Source organism: Anomalospiza imberbis, chromosome 3 (assembly GCF_031753505.1).
Source record: "Anomalospiza imberbis isolate Cuckoo-Finch-1a 21T00152 chromosome 3, ASM3175350v1, whole genome shotgun sequence".
NCBI lineage: Eukaryota > Metazoa > Chordata > Aves > Passeriformes > Viduidae > Anomalospiza > Anomalospiza imberbis.
In genome coordinates this window covers 12,956,579-12,978,446 of record NC_089683.1, presented here as the reverse complement: position 1 = coordinate 12,978,446, position 21,868 = coordinate 12,956,579, and the positions used below count along the sequence as shown (strand labels likewise).

General features: G+C 36.1%; 1 protein-coding gene across 1 annotated transcript in view; it reads right to left on the bottom strand.

Annotated features, from left to right (window-relative positions):
- Nucleotides 1–21,868, bottom strand: part of NBAS (NBAS subunit of NRZ tethering complex) — a 158,525-nt gene that overhangs the window by 121,563 nt on the left and 15,094 nt on the right. The window contains exons 11-21 of the mRNA XM_068183435.1: nucleotides 21,060–21,125; nucleotides 17,411–17,539; nucleotides 15,459–15,522; nucleotides 14,030–14,223; nucleotides 12,688–12,945; nucleotides 11,767–11,892; nucleotides 10,370–10,521; nucleotides 9,475–9,609; nucleotides 9,125–9,203; nucleotides 8,312–8,413; nucleotides 7,902–8,038 (exon numbers count right to left, since the gene is read on the bottom strand). Coding sequence (XP_068039536.1) covers nucleotides 7,902–8,038; nucleotides 8,312–8,413; nucleotides 9,125–9,203; nucleotides 9,475–9,609; nucleotides 10,370–10,521; nucleotides 11,767–11,892; nucleotides 12,688–12,945; nucleotides 14,030–14,223; nucleotides 15,459–15,522; nucleotides 17,411–17,539; nucleotides 21,060–21,125 — 1,442 coding nt within the window. The remainder of the gene's footprint in view (nucleotides 1–7,901; nucleotides 8,039–8,311; nucleotides 8,414–9,124; nucleotides 9,204–9,474; nucleotides 9,610–10,369; nucleotides 10,522–11,766; nucleotides 11,893–12,687; nucleotides 12,946–14,029; nucleotides 14,224–15,458; nucleotides 15,523–17,410; nucleotides 17,540–21,059; nucleotides 21,126–21,868) is intronic.

Sequence of the window (21,868 nt, the reverse complement as noted above, 5' to 3'; positions counted from 1 at the left end):
ACAAAAACTCAGGAAAAGCAGTTGTTAAAATGGAAGCAAGTCAGTTGAGAAAGACTTCAGGTGTCAAAATACCATTGCAGTCTGAAAATTCAAAAACATGCATATAGATGAGACAAAGAGATACAGACATGAACACGGACCTGAAAAAAGGCAGAATTCAAATTTTTCTACAATGTTTTGTTTACAAAACCCGTACAGCAAATCCAGCTGAATGGCGGCACATCAGAACATCCACACGCCCTGCACACCAGAGAGAGATCTAGCGGGCTGAGGTGTGAATTCAGGATGCACAGCCAGCCTGCTGTATATGCACTGTACACTGGAGCCAGAGCTCATTCTCCTTGTGCTACACAACTCCACAGGTTTGTTCTTGTAACTGAAACCCCACAGAGCTCAGAGACACGTGCAGGTTAAGCTTGCATTCCTATGCACTTGGAACTCCAGACATGGCTGGTGACAGGTCACCGTAGTCACTAAGGCAGGTGGCTTTCTTTCCCAACTAACAAAACTATTGGCTGTGCCATACTACAACAGTACACAAATATTAGCATGGCTGGGAGTTATTTTTTATTTTTCCTGAGCCACTGCTTCTCCCCCACCCTTTACCCTTCTCTCTTTTCAACAGTAAAATAAATACAATTGGAACCCAGTAAATTGACTGATTATGGAGGTATTCAACTCTGTTTCTTCAAAAAGAGCTGACTTTTCCTGTATTGCTCTTTTCACTCTATTGTTTACGTTGGCTTGGCAATTCTTCCCATTCTTTTCTTTGACAAAAGAAGTCCATGCTATTGTAGTTTCTGTATCATATCAACTGCATTTATTGAAACCTGCAGATTATTTTCTCTCCAAGGACAGGCTTTCAAAAGAGGAAGGTCTAACTCAGTTTTAAGGTCAGATTCCAATTCACTCCATTACCAATACCAGCTGTGTGGGTTTGCTTTTTTTCCCCTTTTAAGCATTTCATACAACAGGCCTGTCTCCAGGATGCTTCAAGTTGAAAATTCAGAATATTTTTTCTTTAAATCTTTTCCCTTGTAAACTCATCCACATTGAATGCAAATTGCAATTTGCCCCAACACATTTATGAAACAGTATCTTTTTGGTGAAAGACGTTGATGTTTTTAGAAGTAGGTTTGAGGCATTTTGGAAGTAGATTAATCTTTGCTGTCTTTTTTAATCATGTCTCCCTGTCTGAAAAATAGTTAGAAACACTCATTTATTCCTCATTTGGAAGCCTGTGTGTTACGTATATAAAATAGCTAAAATATTCTTCTTTAATTTAATTTAGGAATTCATTTGTCCAAAGTCTGTATCTTCTCAGATAGCAATGGGGAAATCAACACCACTTTCTGTTGCTCTGCAATTTTTACATCTCTAAAACAGTTTTGCTATGTTACAATTACTTCACAGCTGAGGAGGAAATTAAGAAATGCATCCCAGATATACAGTCTCAAACAGCTGTGATATGTATTGCATTGTTCATATTGCATGAAAACATTCTTTTCTTTCATTAGTGAATTAGTAAATTAGTAAATTTACTAATGAAAACAGTGAACAGTAAATTAGTAAATGCAACTACAGAACTGATTACATGTATTTTTATGTTTCCAACTGTTCAATATACTATGGGATACAGAAGTGGTGGGCAGAGAGAGAAGTGCTTCATTTTCCATAAATATCTGTAGCATGTGACAAATTTATCAAGACTGAAGTGCAGCTGCTGCCTAAAACATCATGTATTTTGGGAAAACTGACCTGCCTAAAAGGAAAAGGTTTTGCCGCAGCTTTTGGCTGCCACAGTTAACTAACCTTCAGAATCCCTGCTGTGCACTCTGCAGTGACAGGTCTTTTGAAGCAGCTTTGCCACCAGAGGAGAAAGTTCTAACTGATTTCATATAAACAAATCTAGCTATGTTTTAACAATGTGGTTAACCACTAATAAAATTTGGGAGAGGGAAACTTTTTTTCTCTCCTAAACAACCTAGAATGAATAATCTAAACATCAGAAAAGTCAGCTAACACCACACAAGCACAGTTCAGAAGCTCACTGTGGGGCTTTTTCTTAGTGTATACAATTGAAATTGTGAGGCAATAGCCCATTTTGATTTTGTGAAAGCTATTTTAAAGACAAAGCTGAACTCGAAGTAAGATCAAAGCCATCTGCCACCAAATCGTGAAAATACTATTTCAAAAGTGTACATTTATAAAGCATAACTAATGTTCCTGGGAGAAATTTTATTCTAAACCTTGTAAAAGAACAACGAACAGAGGACACAATGGCAGTGGTACACCTCATTAGAAGACTGGACAAGGAAAGCCAAACTCCAGTTCAGGACTATGCAGGCAAACGACACACCTGGTAGATGAAGTCAGGACAAGTCCAGCATTAACTAGCCAGAAATACAAAGGAAATCCTGTTGATGTTCTGTGGATAAACAGCACAGCCACAGTTCAACTCACATGCTACAGGAAGTTATGTGAAGGCTGCTGCTGTCCTGTCTGAAACCTTCTCCATGCTGAACATACTCAGCTCTCTCAGCTGAATGACAACTCAGCTCCAGCACAGCAGGTTCTGTGAAATTTCCCTTCTTCCTCCCTGGCAGTTAGTGTTCTCCACAGCTCCCTCATGGCTTCAAGTTCTCATTCTCTTCTTCAAAAACTCCTCAAAACCAACATCTCTGGTACTCTCACCAGCTCACTGTCTGCAGCAGCCTCCTGGCTATAAATGAGCTATTCCTGTTGTTACCACAGATTCACACACAGGCAGCTTGCAGAAGAGTCTCTCTTCCTCCAAATCACTGCTTTATTTTTTTACATGGACAAGAACCTTCCCTGCTCCTACCACAAGTTAATCCAGACAAGAATATGAGTGTCATCATGACAAGTTAATTTTTCTTTCAAAAATTATTTTTTCTACTTCATAGTAGAAGGTAAGATCTGCTCTTTTTTTTCTACCAAATACATCCTTGAAATAATATTAACTACATTTCTTCCTCTGAATTGTTTTTTTCTTCCTGTTAGTGCAAAGAAAAAAAGACATGCATATAAAATACAGGTCCTTATTATTTTCACTGTAGCATAATACAAATGAATTCAAGCAAATTCAAAAAGGGAACTGACCATGAGATACCTTTTAATGTGAACACCTCTGAATTACACTAAAAACAAAGGTCGTTTAGCTTCACAAGAAAAAAAATAATATGAAAAAGAGGGGACTATATATTAGACAGTTCTGCTGACGTTCTACTATCAAACCTATTTACATGCACATAAAAGGAAGGGAAGAGATGAAGCTCTAAGAAAGAGCTTTATTGAAACTGCAGTGCCACAGGCAATAACTAAAAACCTAGGAGAAGATATCATGATGGAAAGGCAAAGTTAACTGCTTATGTACCCTTAGCAGTACTTACTCATTCATAGATGAAAGTCAACTACATGGAAATTTTCAGGTGTTAAAACCTTCACTAAGATTTTAGGAGATAATTCCACATTGTCATCCCAGTTCATCAGGCAAATGGAGTTCATCCACAACTCTCTAGTAAAAATTCACTTTATGCCACAACCGAACACCAGTATTTGAGAAAGTTAAGAAGAAAAAACACAGCAACATATAAAAAGTTGCTATCTTAGGGGGAAGATTTTTACAATAGCATAATGTGCAATATAGCAGACTTATGGCTGCTGAGGGAACTATACATTTGAAGTTCCAGACTTCTGTGAGTTGAAATTGTGAGCAGTAATGTTACAATACAGCAGTTAAGCCTAGTACAAAAGATAAGAAACTTTAAAAAATGGAAAAATACTCTGGTTATGTATTTATAATGGCAGTAAAACACTGTTTTCCTACATCACATTTAAAAACCTCAGGGCAACAGTCTTAACTATAGATAAGAACACTAGCTATAGCTATTAAAACAGAGATTAAAAAGAGCTATCATCTCCTTTGAATACCTAAACTTTTACCAACTTTATTCTAGTTGTCCTAACAGATGTAGTCTGTGCATCTGATGGATCTTTGAGAAGGAGCATGAATCCCAGTAAGAGACAGCAGAGACACAGGAGCCACCAACATAAAAGAAGCTGAGAAATAATATGAAAAGAAGTAGGAAAACATTACAATCCAAATTCTGCAAAAACACATTACTTAGTAACGTCCATCTATCACAATACCAATTTGAAGCCAATACCATTCACAGCCACCGTTGTGTCTTAGTATTCCAGATTCCTTCTCAACTAGGGAGCTGTTGAGCTTACTTAAATCACAGACTTTTGCAGGAGTCTCATGAATACATAAATTCCCTGCTTAGACACAGAACTCCTAAACTGTTCTGAGTAACCTCAAAAGATGCTAAGCTAAAAAATATGTGCCAAAAATGAGAAACAAAAGGATATCTACCATTTGAGACTTTTTACAAGCAGATACAGGAAAAAATAAATGTATTTCCTAATAACCTGTCACAAACGGGGAAAAAAATCTACTTTTTCTCCATTTGTTATGCCACTTCTTCCTTGACTGACAAGAACTCAAATTTTTGTGACACTGCCCTTTAAATGCCATCCTAATGTAGATGACATGTCCAAATAGAAGAAAAACACCTGCTTATGCCTACAGAATGCACTAACCAAAGGAGCCTTTCTTTCAGTAGGTACTTAGAATTTACTATTGGCAGTTGAACTGGAGGATGCAGAGGAACAGTTAAAACACAACCTTTACAAAAAACATTTCTTACAAGTTAGAAAATTCTTCATATATAGCACTGTGCATGTATTCATGTTGGTGGGGCTGCACAGCAAGCAACTGTTTCAGTGCTCTTACCCTGGCTGTAGATGGAGGTGCCTGTTTACCCAGTTCACCTGGTCCATGCACTACTAACAAGGCAGCACCTGCTACACAATCTCATGTGGTGCCTCTGCCAGATTCCCCTAGAGATGGAAGAACTAAGTGAGCATAGAGCAAGGTAGTGAATTCCCATAGGGATGAGTGTCACCTCAGAGAGCTCCAGCTGGGAATCAACCCCCTTATTGTTCAAAGTGTGCAATGTACATAGACACAATATTCAATTCAAAATTCTAAAGAGTAAATTCAAAACAGTACTTCATCCTACACACACAGACACACACACACACAGACATATATGAAGACAGAGAAGACACCTCCACCAAAATCGTTTCTGATCAGCAGGGAGTCTGAGCAGCAGGAAACTGAGCAACAAAGGCATCAACAAGGCATGAACAAGGTTCAGGCCCTTTACGCAAGGCCACTGGATCAGGCTGCACTCTTAAAGAGGCAATGCCATCAGCTGATCCGTGTCAGTGGTCTCACCACATGCACCAAATACTCTATTTAAATCTGCTGGTACAGATACTGTGATCAAAAATTTTCAGAAAAAGCAAGGATCTAAAAGAAGTCACTAGAGAGCAGCCTTTTTTTTTGCAACTGAAAGGAAAAAACTCACCTCCTGAAGGATACACCATATTTCCAAACTGAAACAGTGTTGAAATTTCAAAAGGAAAACCAGATAGTCGTGTCCTGGTTCAGAATCTATTTGCCCAAAGTCAAAGTTCATCAACACTGCTTGTTGATGAAGCAAGTTCATTCACTGCTTGTCCTGAGACCCCTGAAATTACAAGCTACAGAAGCTAAAGAGATTGTGTGGGTAATACTGCAACATTTTTTCTACCAATTAAAACATAGGGTTTATATTTTCGCAATATTTTTCTTTTCTTCAGAAGCATATTAATTACAGTCACTACTTACAACTTTTTAATGCTCTGTGGGAACTCATAAATTGCATCATAATCTTGCTCAGTTAATTTACAGAAAATTATGTCTACATACTGTCTTCTAATACAAAGAAAACTAGATTGCACACTTATTTAAATGACATTTCATAACAATGACAACATATATACAGAAGGTCAGTAATTTTACCATACTAATAAACTCCCTAAAAAACAACAGCCAGAGCTAAAAGGACAATAGAGTCACAAAAAATGACTAAGAACTTCAATTCTCTTTGATTCACATGAAACAAGCATAGCCAGGAGCCTCCTTAAAATAGTAAGAAAATTTTACTTTATACAACTTAAATCTATTTCATTAGTATATTAGTCTCATTAACAAATATTGTTATCAGTACATATTTAATTACATTACTAAAATATTGGTTTAGGGAGCATATTTAACAATATTATGTGAGCAATCAGTTTTGTGACAGAGAAACTGTTTTAGAAAAAGGTTATATCAAATATACAGTAAAATTTTTGGTTCTATAAGCATATGGGATTTGTGTTAATCTCATCCTCATTTTGTAGTTGTACAAAGACAAAAACTTCAGAAGACACACAGTATTGTCTGTTCTGCAATCTGGGGGATAAAAAGTGTGAATCTGCACGTACCTGATACTAGCACTGGAAAGTTCTGTCTGCTATGAGAATAAAGATTCAAAATATATACTTTCATTTTTCAATAGCAGACAAAACTAAGTTCTTACCCCATAACTTTACATCTTTAGTACTAGATCACTAGTGAAATGTTTTATTTTAGCTGTCATCTTGTCTCTTGGCACATAAGTCAGTTTTGTAAACAAACCAAACAACAAACTAAATAAAATTTAAAAAAGAAAAAACCAAGAAGAAATAACTCTTCAGAAACACAAGGACCCTATTTATGACCAACAATGGATCATAATCACATTTAAGATCACGATTCTTCCCTATGTCTCACATTCTGAACCTTAAAAAAAGAGAAAAACTGGAATATGTTTTACCAATTTTAAAAACACTTCAATAATTTCTCTTCATTGTCCTAACTTTTACCCTAAAGAAAAGGATAAAACAAGTGTTTTCATATCTTAAAAAAGTCACTAAATGTCTTCCTAATGCTACCAACAAATAAAATGGGATGCATTAGCTATCATGAAATAATGACTGTTCCTTCTCTTCAGGGACAACAAAACTGCTAAGTATGTTGAGTTAGGAAAAGTTTCAGGGGAATAACTTGATGAATTGAAAAACCCTATTGTAAAAGGAGAATTGCCCAAATGGGACTGGCAAAACCTTGAAGTGAAAAGCTTAACTAGCTTAATGGAAGACTACAAAAAAAAATTCTATTAGCTCCTCCAAAAACTCTCCCTCTTAAGTAAGGCTTCAAAGCCGTATTGTAAAATACCAAATAATGAAATCTGTCCATCTCTTTATGAGCACTGAACAATATGCTTCAAAACTAATATCATAATTGAAGTGTCGAAAAGAAACACTCTAAAAGCAAAAAATTTGTCTAATATACAGAACTTAATTATGATGTTCAAGGAAGACTCTCTTAGAAAAATTTAGATTAAATTTACAGTAAAATAACATTTTATGCTGAAATGAAACAGTAGGAAAGTCTGTATTTAAAGCTTCTCATAATTCTACCTTACCAAGTTGAGCAAGAATCAGTACCAAAAAGATTAATGATTCTGAAGTTACTGACTGCTTGAGTGTTAAATTACTTCACAAAACAAATCCAGAAAAATTTATTTGCTTCCAGGGACCTAAACACTTGTATTATTCACTTCCTAACACTGGCTGCTACCACAAACCCATTAAAGACCTGTACTACACAGGGGAAAATCTGGGCAGTTTCAGGTCAGAAAAGTCCATGTTCCCTCTTAGATATGTAATGGAGCAAAGAACCTCTAAAATCCCTATTTTCCCGTTAATGACCAAAAGGATTCCACAAATGGCACAAAGTAAAGCAGAAAATGATGACTGGTAAAGTCAAGACCCATACAGACAAAACTGCTCTCTTGATTCCAGATAATAACCAATAACAGACTGCCATACATGGAAACTAATTTATGTATTAATCTAAAAATATTCTCTCTTTGAGTTAGTATCTATTGATGCACCCTTACCAAGCTTCAGGTAACAGCAAAGCATACTCGTATGGTGAAGTAGTCTCTGGGAAATTGGAGAGAATTGCCTGTCTGTGTGGAAGTAAAGCTGATCCATGGAAAGTGAACAAAATTTCCAGGGCTCTGACATTGCTTTCCTAAAGAACAGAACAGTTAAGTTGCAGAGCTTAAGACTGATTTAGACTGAAAATGAGCAAGAAAGTTTAGGTCACACAACAAGCAGTTCATTTTTAAATTTTCTTTAGCAACAAAAAAACAAGGGTCATTTATTTCTTTAAAATCAAACAAAGACACCACCTCTTAAATTTCCATTGAGATTCAACCAAGTTCAAAGGGAGGAGGAAAAAGCACTTTAGTGCAAAGAGCAATATCAAAACAACATTGGATTCTAGCAACATAAATATTAATACCCGAGCATAAGTTCTTGCTGAAAGTACAATATTCTGATTTCTGAACTTCTTAAAGAATTCTCCATCATAATGCTCAGCTGCATGAGGCCCTCCAAGGATTTTCTTAAAAAAAAAAAAAAGAAAAAAAAAAAAGCTTTTTATACAAGATTTACAAAAGCATCAAAAAGTCCATACATCTTTTTATCCTAGTATGAGTAAGTACGAGATATATGCAGAAAAGTATGCTGGGTTTTTCGTTTCAGTATGAAAAATACAGATGCATTTTTGGTTGATAAGGCAGACAATTGTCTTAGCTTATTTTAATTAATGTTTAGACGTCATTAATTACAGGGATGTGGTAAAAGCCATAAAGGGAGTGTGTGCATTGCCAACTGCAAACTCAAAACTTAAAAACTTAGTAAAATACAGTTTGACATTCCAAAAACTTTCACTTTCGTAAGCTCGTGGAAGTAAGAGATTTGTTAGAGAACCTGCAGAGAACTTGTCAATTTGACTGACAGGGATATCAGAGTAATCCTGCCTGAACTCTACACCTCGTGTAGTCGCATAACTCAATTCCCTGCAGACACAGGATGTTCAAAGCAGGCTTCTGCCCAACTGCACCTCTCAAGACTAGAAGCCATCCTTTTGAAACAGTGAAGCACAAGAAACAGTCACTTGAACAGAAAACATCTTACTTTTCTCCAGTGATAGACTGTAGCTTTTCAACAAGGTCATAAACATTAATATCACAATAAATAACAAAAAAGGGTAAGATGATGTGATGCAAGAGTTGAAGGAGTACCTATGGTGTGTGAACTAAGAAGAACTCACCTCGTAGGTTTCAAGGCGATCAAGGTAAGTTAACAGCTTCAGCCTGCTACGGCAGAGCTCCTTCTGTTCCAGGGTCAGCCTGTGTTCAGAACAGGAATTTTCATGTTTGCCATTAATATTTTATGTCATGTGCATATGAAGACAAAGGTTACACATTTTAATGACTTTGTGCACTGGGATATATCGTGAAATTAAGTAAACCAAGAACTTTGACACAATATAATGCCAATTAAAATTTAAACCACTTTTCTAGTAGGAATAATATATACAAGAGTAATTATGTTCTTGCAACTGTGTAGTTATTATAAACCTATAATTCTGAATAAAACATGGCCTAACATTTCATTTACTTTGAGAAGTTTACTGATAATAGCAGTTCTTGATGCTTCTTGGCCTCTTTTTCCTTTCTAGCATCCATTTCTTCATCTGGTGACAAAAGGTCCTCATAGGGTATTTCAATGTCCACTTCCCCTGGTAAGATAAATCTGGAAGACAAAATCAACAATCTAAGTAATGAAGGGAGAAAAGAAAAAAGTGAAGTAATTTTTGAAGAGAAATATTAAAACAGCTTTTTGTCTATATTTTGACTAAAAATCTGCACATTTATAGAAAAATACTGAATTTTTGTGTTGTAAACAAGCAGGGATTTTTCCCAAGCCAACAAGAGACATCAACTCTTGTTTCCACTCCTTCCCTAAAACAAACCAAAACCAAACTTGATAAAACTTTCTAAGTTCCACAGCCAGCAGCTGGATTGGCAGCAGCTCTATAGCACACAATGGTAATAGAAGACTGCACAAAGAAAGAACAGCCTCTTTCTATTTCTACCACCAGAAATTGAACACTGAGAATTGTCTCTACTGTATCTTGCTTCTGCTTCATCAATACAATGAAGACATAACCAAACACATTTATAGGGTTGGCTGCAGCTTTCAGAAGCAGCAAGAGAAACAGTTTCTCATAGTAAAGTATTACATCATAAATTCCCTCTGATGAAGAAATTACAGGCATATATTTACAATGAACACTGTATTTCATATACATACAGAGATAAAATTTACAGACACTTTATGGACATCTATAGAACAGTCTGAGTCAAAGTACAACCTTTCTTTATGTCCTGCAAAAACTTCTCAATATTTTCACTAGTGGTTGATAAGATAAAAAATTGACCAAATTACTATAAAATAGTTTATACATCATTCTTTAAAAAGAAAACAAACCAAAAAAATACTCTTCCCAAACCTGCCACCATCTTCTCCTTTTCCTATGGCCACAAGAGCCTCCAAGTCTGTGCCCTTCAAGCCATACTGAAGCAGCTTCTTAGCAGCATCTGCATTTTCTGGAACTCTTTCCAAGCACTCATGAAGAACCCACGCACGTTTCTTGATTTTGCTCTGTCCAAGAACAAGAGCAAAGACACAATTCAAAGGTCAAATCCAAAGCAATGGAACCAGAGATTACATTAAAGTTCCCTCATGTATTTCTTCCACTTAAGAAAATGTCAAGCTCCCCTGGTGACTAACACTGCAAACCAACAAAAGAGATAAGAACACAATAAACACAATTCCCTCAGAGGGGAATATATATGTGGCACAAAAGGGCACAGAAATACCAAATTACTTAGCAGAACTTCTACAACAACTAGAACAGAAGTTATTATTTGTACTTTCTAATGAATGTCAGTCTTTTTTACACTAAATAAAATGTGATGGTTTGGGGGTAAAATACATGTTTTATAAAAAAAGTGTATAAATTCCACAATAGCACTAGAGTAATTTTCAATACCATCCTCTTCACATGCCAGTAAAATTCTGTGACAGAAAAGGCATCAGAATTACAAAACATATTTGCCTGATCTGCTGATCTTTGGTTGACATTACAGATCAAATACAGAATGGCTAAATTTTGACATTCAGTCAATATCTGACTTGAAAAAAAATAGAATACACTTCTCTTGTAATACTGTAGCCTAGACTAACATACCTATCTATACTCCTATACATACAGCAGTATACCTATATTAGTAATACTATACTAATACTAATCTATATATTACTATTCTATAGTAATAGTACATTTCTGTTACTAATACTTCACCACAACCATGAGGCTGTACAACTTAAACACCATTTTTCTGCTGAGTTAGAAATCTTTCTTCCAAGCCAAAAAAACCCCATGTTGCATTCTCCTAAAAAACTCAGAGTTCACTGTAAATTTTGTTATTCAAACTTTGCAATACAGCTACTGATACCAACTTCACCATCCCAATTTATTTCTGTAACAACTGGAAGTTTAAACAGTTGATATTTCCAACTATTATTCTTCATTTGCCAGGCACTAATCTACTGCTGAATGTGGGGGAAGAGATTACACACAAGAAGTGTGCTGCTATCAACAGAAGTTAGAAGATATTCCAAAAGACTTTTATTAACTGCCAAGGTTTCTAGATCAGGCCTTCAGTTAAACTGCTCTCTTACACATGACATGAAATGGAATTTTCGGGACAAGTCTTCAACTGCCACCAATTTACATAATTTACATTGCATAACTTCGAACACAGTTGAGAATTCCACTTCTATAAAGATAACACAGTCAGTTTGATAAGAAAGAAAAAAAAAATCCGCAAAACAGAAACGCACCAAATAGTCTTGAATAGAAGCGACATTAACAGCTGACTTTCTCCACTGTCTTTGGTATACAAGATCAGAATCAAGGCCATACGTTTGAGCTAAAGATAAAGCTTCCCCATATTCTTCATTATCAATCTAAAAAGCAAACACATTAAAATGAAAGTAATCTGATTTTCCATACTGAACAATGAATTGCTAATTTTGTGTGTTGAAAGAGGTAAAGGGATAATTACTGTGGGTATGCATCAGCAGGTAGGAAAGAGACTGGTTCAAGATACAGATAAGTAAGACTCAGATCTGATGGACACCTCTGGAAAATCAAAGATTTTTCCCTTCAGATAAAAGGAAGATGTTATTTAGGTAACATCATATTAGTTATACATCATATTTAGTCTGACATCAGCATACTCTGGGAACTGTAACAGTTACAGAGTGGGCTGGTTTTCTATCAGAACAACTGGAAGGGCCTAGACACAGAAATCTGTCCAAGATCCCTGAAAACAGAGCAGTATCTGTTTGTTAAGAATGACTCAGAGACCAAATCTGTACATATCTGAAAAAAACATGCAAAACATTCACAGAAGACTGTAAGTTAACCCACTCCTGGGCCAACAACAAGTTAAACTGATTTTGTTCAATATGTTTGCCAAGTCTTTCACCACATGCAAACACATGAGTACATGTCCAAGTCTAGCCACATCAATGATACACAGTGTCTCCTAGTGGAAACATCACCTCATTTCAGTTATTATAACGCTAGTTTTAAAAAAGGATCCCATTGATCAGGTGACACAGCACATTGTCAGTTAAAAGACTCTCAGAAATATGTGCCTAAAACCTTTTTTCAACAGCAGGAATTAACAGAAAAATAAAAAGCTCTTTCTAAATAAAGCTGATAAAAAGAAATTTGACTTTTTCTTCCAGACTTACTTTTCTCTGATACAGTTCCTCTGGAGTTGTGGATCTTAAGCTGACAAGGCGGAAATTCTTTGTAATAGTACGTGGTCGTTTCCGTGGAGGAGCAAATCGTTCCATTTCTGTTACAAAGTACAGGCCTTGCTTCAGGTAGCTGAAGTATCTGTCCTTAGCAGAAGTTTCCTCATCTGAGTCTGAGTCATCATCTCCCTCATCTTCATCACCAGGTCTGCTCTCCAAGCGCAGTCTTTTTGGAACAAGTTTCATCTCACACTGCACAGAAAATATGAACAAGAAGCATCCATCTAGTACACCTAAACTAGTTTAGTAAGAATTTTGTACATCTCCACTTCCAGGACTTCAAATTTCAGAATCAACATCCCTCCTCACTCTCTCCTTTAAACCCTTTATTACTCAGTTTGCTTAACATGTTCCAGAAAAGCTGACTGCATCTGTCTCCTGGTTTCTCCTGAGGTTTCATCTCTCACCTACAGAAGTGAAGGCTTCTTAGTAACCTGCCTTTACCCTACACCTCCTGCACCAGCCAAGACAGGGCAGAACAGTGGAGACATCTTCCCACGCTTTCTAGAGCTTACTGCAGCATACAGGAGTGTTTTCAACTCTCGGCTATTCAAATCAAGGTTTTCTGTTCAACGCAATCTCAGACTACATCCTTAGGCCAGTCATGAGCTGTATGTATTATTTCCAGAATAATACAACTTTCCAAAAACATATACACAAGCTTTGGTGCGTACTGAGATTTTCTGATTCTAATGTTAAACTTTTGATTAAGATGTTTAAGAACTATTTCAATATAAGCTTTAGAAAAGAGTAATTTTCTCTGTTTTAAAGAAAATTAACGGTTAACTTTATTATATTCTACTCCCTTCTGGAATCCTACTAAAAATAATCAAAAAATGTATCTCTTACGTGGCTCTGCCTTCACTGTGTTCCTTGTGTCTAATTGAAAGCTGTTCCTTTATGAGCCACGTATTTCAAAGTGGAAGAGGAATGGATGCATTGTTCTTTAGATGCACTAACATACAAGGCAAGGTTACTGTCAACACAAATTCTTTTCTGTTGCAAGATTCCTCTCACTGAGACTCAACATTCTAGGAGTTTTGCTTCTACTCTCCACAAGTTATTTATTGTTTTATCAAGTTTTTCTTAGAACAGTTAAGCTGCAGCAAGTTCAGAATCCCGCTGCAATGCCTATCTACAGATAATGAAGAAGAATCACTTTTCCTATTAGAAGTAACATCTTCTATTTTAATCACCCTACCTTAGGATGACACATAAAAAAAGCAAACTGTTATACTGCATTCCAAAAGGATACCTGCTTGTGCACATTCCTCACCTCCAGACTTAGAAATCCTCCCTCATGAGCCGAGGTGACCTGAGGAGAACTCTCAAACCATTCACACGTCTTTCCCAGCAAGTTTCTTAATGTTTTGACTGATGACACAGTCAATGCACCAGAGCAGCGAGCAAGGATGACAGAATTATCTGCCCACCAATTTACATCTATCAATGGGTAATAGGATTCTTTATCTAAAATAAGAATGAACCATATAAAGAAAGATAATGTTAAACCTCAGGTAAGAACAGAAGAGACCTCCATTATGAAGAAATATGGTCTAATCTAACAGATTTTTATTGTTATATTTGCAACCTTGGTTCACTAAGTCTGTATTTTATATCAGTTATCTTTCACTAGACAGGTTTTGTATTAAATAAAGCTGTTGAGAACAAAAAAAGTCACAATTACAAATATAACATATATAAATTATTTGGAAAAAATACACAGTAAACTGATTTACTTGCACAAAAAGTAACAGATTTTTGATCTATGATAAAGATCCACTTCATTACCTATCAGGCCATCCTCAACACGACAACAAACCTAATACTAATGAAAATCAGAAAAGGCTACACTGCTTTTGAGGACAAGTAAACATACCAACATATTCCAAGAAGAGGCTGTTAGGAATATTAAACTAAAAAACAAATAAACAAGAAAGTCTCTAGGACTGAGGATGGAAGCTGTGGCATTTCCGGTCACCACCTTAATTATGGTAACTGGGTGCTGGACTAAAATGGGCTCATTTTGCTCCCCACACGTCACTTCCCACTCCTCTGATGAAAACAACCTTTCCCTAAACGGCACTAAGAAATAGGTCACATTATTCCTTTTTTAATAGTGCTTAACCAGCAGCCTGCTTATCAAGGTCAGATGAATTAACCCAAAGACAGAATCACCAAGGAAAATATTACAAAGAAGCAGGAATCTTTTAATAATATAGATGTGTATAAGCAGCTGCAAATGGATCATGGAGTAGTTATTGATCTCTGCACTCTGCGAACAGCCATGCAATAATCAAGTGCTAAATGGCTGCTCAGATTGGCCTGAGCTTTCAGAAAACAATAGAGTGTGATGAGGTAAATCCAGTCAGAGGAACCTGCTTTAGAATTGTTTTTAGAATTTTAAACCGGTATCTTTAAATTACAGTAGCTTTCAAGATTTATTAGACATTTACAGGAAGAAAAAATGAAATCCTGTGCTAACTGAAATATCAACTTTGTTATGGCTATAAAAGCATTCCTAAAAAAAATCTGAAAAAAAACCTATTGTGACACTTATTTAGCTCTGCCATGCTACAATTTCAAAAAATGCAATTTTGGCACCCTGACTGAGATTTAATTCAGCCATTTCAGTCTTCATGTTTTTGCATCACTATTCTTAACTGCACAGTGATATAAAATAATGATCCAACTTTACTGCATACCTTTTATTTTCTTTCTTTTTTCACTAGAGAGTCTCCAGTCTGGGTTAAGCTCATCATAGCCAGGCTAAAAAAAAAAATATATATGCAAGTAAATCTTTGTAAAACAGAATCCATTTATTTACTCTGTAGCTGACCCACTCATCTTTCAATTAAAATGCTCTCTATAAATTCAAACTCTTCTCAAGCATAAACATACAACCTCACAGTACCACTGTACTTTTCTACAGACGATAAAAAAAAAGAAACAAAAAAAAAAAAAAAAAAACCCAAACACAAAAAAACCAAACCATAAAACCACAAGTCACAGCCTGATCAGCTTTAAACAGTAACCATTCCCTAAAGATTTCTGAAATAAAGGTTCTCCAGCAATCAAAAGCCAAGTGTTTGCTTTTCATGTCTATACATAGAACTGCAGGCACATAAAGTAATCTCCAAAAGAGTCTGTGTAATGGTCCTGTGTGACAGTCTAGCACAGTTCTGTAAGTAATTTCCCCAGCTATTTTAATAATTATAAAGACCCTTTCAAGACTAGTGCAAGAAAAGCAGCAGCATTATTAATTGATGCACTTCAAGGCTTAGAATTATGTTGCAATTATGTGGCAGAAATCCTGCCCCCAAGTGCAACGCAGTGGAAGTACAGGAGGCTGAAATAATTGAAGCACATTAGGATCAAACAGAAGGTGTTTTTCAGACTTGATTTTTCAGTAGAAAGAGGAGAGTCTACTAATTAAAAGTAAACATGAGGCCACTCTAAGTTAATTTCACACATATTATGAAAATACACATTATAACTTGGACACCAGTTTCACCTATAAAAAAAATTATGGCAACAGTCAAGCACTAAATACTCCTTTATATCACCCCCACTGAATTATGAAGTTCCGAATGCTCCTTCAGAATACACATTCATTATTGCTAAAAACAAACAAAAAATACAACTCACTTGCTCAAGGATGTAAGCATCCTTGAGCAAACTTTGTCTAAAGTGTATATTAAAAATTAATAGATATGCATATATTGACACACAACACTTATCCCAACACTAAAGCAGAATTTCTTTTGAGTTTTTTTGTTTGCTTTGGTTGCTGTTTAAAAATGCTTTTCTAAATAAGCTTGAAATTACATTTCGATCCCATTTGTTTACCCTGATTGGAACTGATATTGGTTTATGTCTTGCACGTTTAGAACATAACACACAGTAATCCAAGTGAAAAGCCTTCTTTATTTGTTAGTCAAGAAATTATTGGGAGGAAAATCAGAACACTTCACATACTAGTGTGCATCATTTCAGATTTTTCACTTTTCAGAATGCATTTTGTCATTAAAATAAAGTTGTTTTTTTTCCTTTGAAAACTAATTAGCTTCAAATTCCTAGTGTTTAAATTGACACAAGTCACATATAAGTTTGCCAGTGTCTGAGCAATTCCTAATGTAATTTCCTCTACTTAGTTTTGCAAATAATTCCTGCAGAAAGCATTGGACTTAACGGCAAAATGATTACGAAAATATTCTACAGTGTCATCTGGAAACGGGTATGGTAAATTTTGAGGGAGGAACAGATTATACTAAGACATTCAAAATTTGGTTTCAACCATTGAAACAAATTTAGACATGTTAGCCTCTACTTCTCTTTTATAACTGCATTTAAGTCTAATGGCTTTGTAGTCTAATTCTAACAGTTTTACCTATTTGGCACCAAAATGCCTCATGAAAAATTAATTGCAACATAATTGGTTCTTTTTCTTAATTTTTCAAGTTTACAGTTTATGGGTAAAACATAGAAAGATTATAATAAATGTAAGTATAGGGCTCTTGAAAAACATGGAGCTGAATGGGAAGCTAGTATGTAGCTAACACACCATTACACAAACTCCTCTCATCTCCTTCAAAAACACAATTCCAGAGGAGTAATATGTATAATTCAAGTCTCTAAACATGTACATTCTTCTTACCTGAGCAGTTTGGTCCCATTCTCCTTGTTGTCTGAGAGATGGAATAGACCAGATTGTCAGTTTTCCTGAGAAATGAATAGCTGCCAAAAGGGATCCATCAGGAGAAAGATTCATCTTGAAAACTCCATCCTGCCGAACATGATATCCAAGCAAATAAACAAACAAACATAGTAAAGATATACACCAAGGAACAGCCAAAAAAATCCTCAAATACATATTTTTTTTCTATTTTAGGGAAACAAAAAATTGTACAATCTTGCACTCTGAAAAGTTAACATGCCTTAAATTAAAAACAAACAAAAAACCCCTTATTCTAAAAGAAAAAGATAAGATATCAGTTGTGACATGGAAGAATAAAAACAACCTGCATAAAGGAAGAACACAATCTTAGCATGAACAAATCTTTACGAATGTAAACTTCTGTATCATGTTGTTATATGGCAAATAAAACCTCGAAGTGCAGCATTCCTAAGAAAACACCCTGACAGCAATGCAGAGCTGCTTGGAGGGAAAACTGCAGGTTGTTCTCTGTACAGCAAAAACATTCAGCAGCCTCAGTTTTCTACTATCCTGGCTCTCTGGTCCGTCCAAGGAAGACTATCACCAAAACACAGCTTAGTACAGCTCTTCCTCCCTGGGAGGAAGCTTATAGGTGGGCATTACTACAAATCAAATTCTTGAATTAAAGGAAAACAAAAAAAAAGGGATACAGAAAATAAAGACATTAAGAGATCTTGGAGACATAAGAGATCTGTTGTTCATTTCAGGGTACTGAATCAGAACCCAAGAACATCTTGAGTGACAACAGACCAAGTAGTAACATAGCAAATATCAGATTAAGACCATACAGATAAAATAATTCACCATTTGCATGTTAACATCATTAACGCTACAAAAATTCTCCTGGATTAAGATTTCCTTCAGCTCTGGATACCTTAAGAGACAAAATATACTTCTAACAAAATGCCTTTTTAAGGATTCATGAAATCCTGCACATTTACAACTGGATCTGTACGCTATTTCCACAAGACACTCTAAATACGCACTTAAATTTTAAAGTCAAATTTAGTGACACTGGCAACGAATGACAACTTCTAAAAATACATTTTACATTTATTCACCCCTCTCCCAACAAAATTCTACATTTTCAGAAAGACCATTCATTTCTTAAAGTGTCTCATCTTCCCTGAAAGACAGCAGGATATAGATTCCCAAAAAGTATATTGTTAATGAAATTCCATTTGGTTAGTTCACTTTAAAAAACCTTTTAATCAAGATTCACAGTTAAAAATTTCCAAGTTTGCAGCTAACCAATTTTTAGGCCAGCACTTCCCCTCTTAGAAAATACCCCAACATAAATGAAGCACAGGAAGGTTAGTTGACATCAATTAAGAAGTTTTAATGGCGTTTCTAAAGAATGTTACTGGTAAGTATTATCTGAAGATAAAAAATATTCTTTGCAAGACAGTGTGTTTGTTTGGACTTGGGAGGTTTTTTTATTATTATTTTTATTTTATTTCTTAGCATTTTTAAGTTCTAGGTATGCCATAGAAGCAATGACAATCAAGGAATCTATTTACTGTTGTACAGTGGTTTGCAGCTGTTGAGAGCACTCCTTAAATCCATGCCTAGAACGTGTCTTTAATTGAAAAGAGCATTAAGGGTTTTGGTTTTTTTTTAAACATTAAGAATTATTTATATTAGAAAAAATTAATATTCTCTGACTATATTCTTAGGCAGCTGCAGTACTGCACTTTCAATTTTAATTTGCCCAGGAACTGTACATGCCTTCTAATGGCACTTCTCTCTTTACAAGTCAATTTGCATGCACAACAGACAAAGAACAAAAGACTGTTAAAGGACCTAGAACATAGAGGTAAAATATACAACCTGTTCAGATAACTGATCAGTGGTATACATCACAGATCTTCAAAGGAGGTAAACGTTTACTCAGCAGTCAGTAATAATTCTCTGGCTGTGAGATTTAAATATTGGGTGACCATTAACAGACTCAAATTTATCACCCAAGCCCTGTTATCTATAGAAACTTATCAGTCCTTTGCCAAAGCAGGCAATGCTGCCCCCGTAAACAGCTCATCAGCTTAAGGGAACAGCAAAAGATGTTGAGAAACTCAGCAGGCTGGCACTTCACGTTTTTTAAGTGTCATTTAACAACACTAAGAATCAAATCCCAGTGTAGCCAGTTCTAATATACAAGTCCTCTAGCTGCTGTGTCTATCATATTTTAAGCATGATGTTAATCTCACACTAGGAATAAAAACTATACCTTATATATGTAAGCCATAAACTCTGAAATTGGATTAAAACATTCAAGGATAAATAAGTTTCCATATTTCTTCAATAATTTAGTACTGGCAAGTGCAATGAAGTTGAAGATTAGTACAACTACATGCAATACAAGCTTTTCAGCTAAAAAAGCTTAAGTCAGCTTTATCTCTAGCATTTTCAGTGAATAAAATCTCTCCCTCTTCACCTTCAAGAAAGATTCAGAAAGATTTGTTTTCCCTTTCCAATTAAGCAGGCAACTTCTTCTTTTAACAAGCCACCTAAAACTTCCCAAAAATCTATTAAGGTCATTTCCAACTCAGATCAGCTACTTTTCCTCTCAGAAGGACACAGAGCGAAGGTGGTAGACAGATTCTTTACTGTTGCTTCCTTGTAAAGCAAAAGAAGGGAAAACAAATTTTTTTACAAGAAGGGAACAGGGGATAGAAAAAGGAATCAAACCAAGGCTACACATGATGAGTAGACAAGAGGTAAGAAAAGGAAGCGCAGTACTGCATGGGAAGTTCCTAAGGCATGTAGAAGAAAGCCACGAGCACCATGTACAACACCTTAGAAATACAGAAAGCACACACCTATAAGTCAGCACAATATTCAAGGCTTAACACTCATTCATGGCAGAGAACACAAGGTCCATACCCAGAGTTTGCTAAGAATAAGTTGGTTCTGATCAGCAGTTTCATTAGGTTCATATGTATTCTGGGAGTAGAAGTCTGACCCATAATAAACTTCTGAAGCTACTTAGCAAAATGTTTCCATAGTATCTCAGACTATAAAAATAAAGTCCTTGTGTCTGCCCTATTTAAGTCATAAATTATTCGTTTGTATCCACCCTTTTTTTCTTCCCCACATGGGGTGAAAATTGTGGGCTGAGGGTTTTTTGTGGTTTTCTAGTGGGATAGGTGTAGTGCAGAAGGCGCAGTTTTGTTCTTTATCTCTTGGGCATATACTTGAGAAACACCATCACAATCTACTTTCTTCTTGTAGAATATATAACACATCTAATGTGGTCTGATTATCACATTCATTAACAAATAATTAGGTGGCTCCTTTTACCTTCTTTTTTGAATAAGGGTTTACATTTAATATTGAACTCTACATCTCTAGACCTGTTCCTGAAACCCAGTGATTCAAGCTTCAGCAAATGAACTAATGGAATTTTTAAGAAAGCCAAATAACTGGCAAGCTACTCCATTTAATGCAAAAGCTTTTTGCTTAATTTAATAGAATGTTAATTCCTAAGTTGCAATAATTAAAACCTACTTGCAGTCAGTCTCTCAGGTAGTCATTAATGGACAATTATGTTAGTAAAATACATTTCTAAGGTAAACCTAGATCTTAATACCTGTTCTGTTCCTCGCCTGCTGTAAAATCTTAAATTCATAATCCTTAATAATCCTCTTCTCTGTGCCTGTAAGAACAGAAACAAATTATACAATGAAAAACAATCTCATACGCTGCTTCATGCACCAAAAATTAAGCCGTATTTAAAATACTAGAACAACTCCACAAGATGCTTTAGGGGATCAACAGAAAGACCTTGACAAATTAGAGAGATGGGCAATCACCAACCATATGAAGTTTAACAAGGCCAAGTGCCAGACTGTGTATCTGGGGCAACTCTGGCTGTATGCACAGTCTGGGGAATGAGAGCCTGGAGAGCAGCACTGCAGAAAGGGACCTGGGGGTCCTGGTCAACGGCGAGTTGAATGAGTCAACAGGGCTACAATGACAGAGCTTAAGCCATCAGAGTGCCCAAAGAAGGCCATGAGGAAGGTGAAGGGCCTTGAGGGGAAGCTGTGTGAGGAGTGACTGAGGTCACTTGGCCTGTTCAGCCTGGAGAAGAGGAGACTAAGGAGAGACCTCACTGCAATTACAACTTCCTTATGAGGGGCAAAGGAAGGGCAGACACTGATCTCTGCTGTGTGGTGACAGTGACAGGACCAGAGGAAATGGCCTGAAGTGTCAGGGGAGGTTTAGGTTGGATATCAGGAAAAGTTTCTCCACCCAGAGGGTGGCTGGACACTGGAACAGGCTCCCCAGGGAACTGGTCACAGCACCAGCCTGACAGAGCTAAAGAAGGGTTTGGACAACGCTCTTGGGCACACGGTGTGACTCAAAGTGTCCTGTGCAGAGCCAGGAGCTGGACTCGAT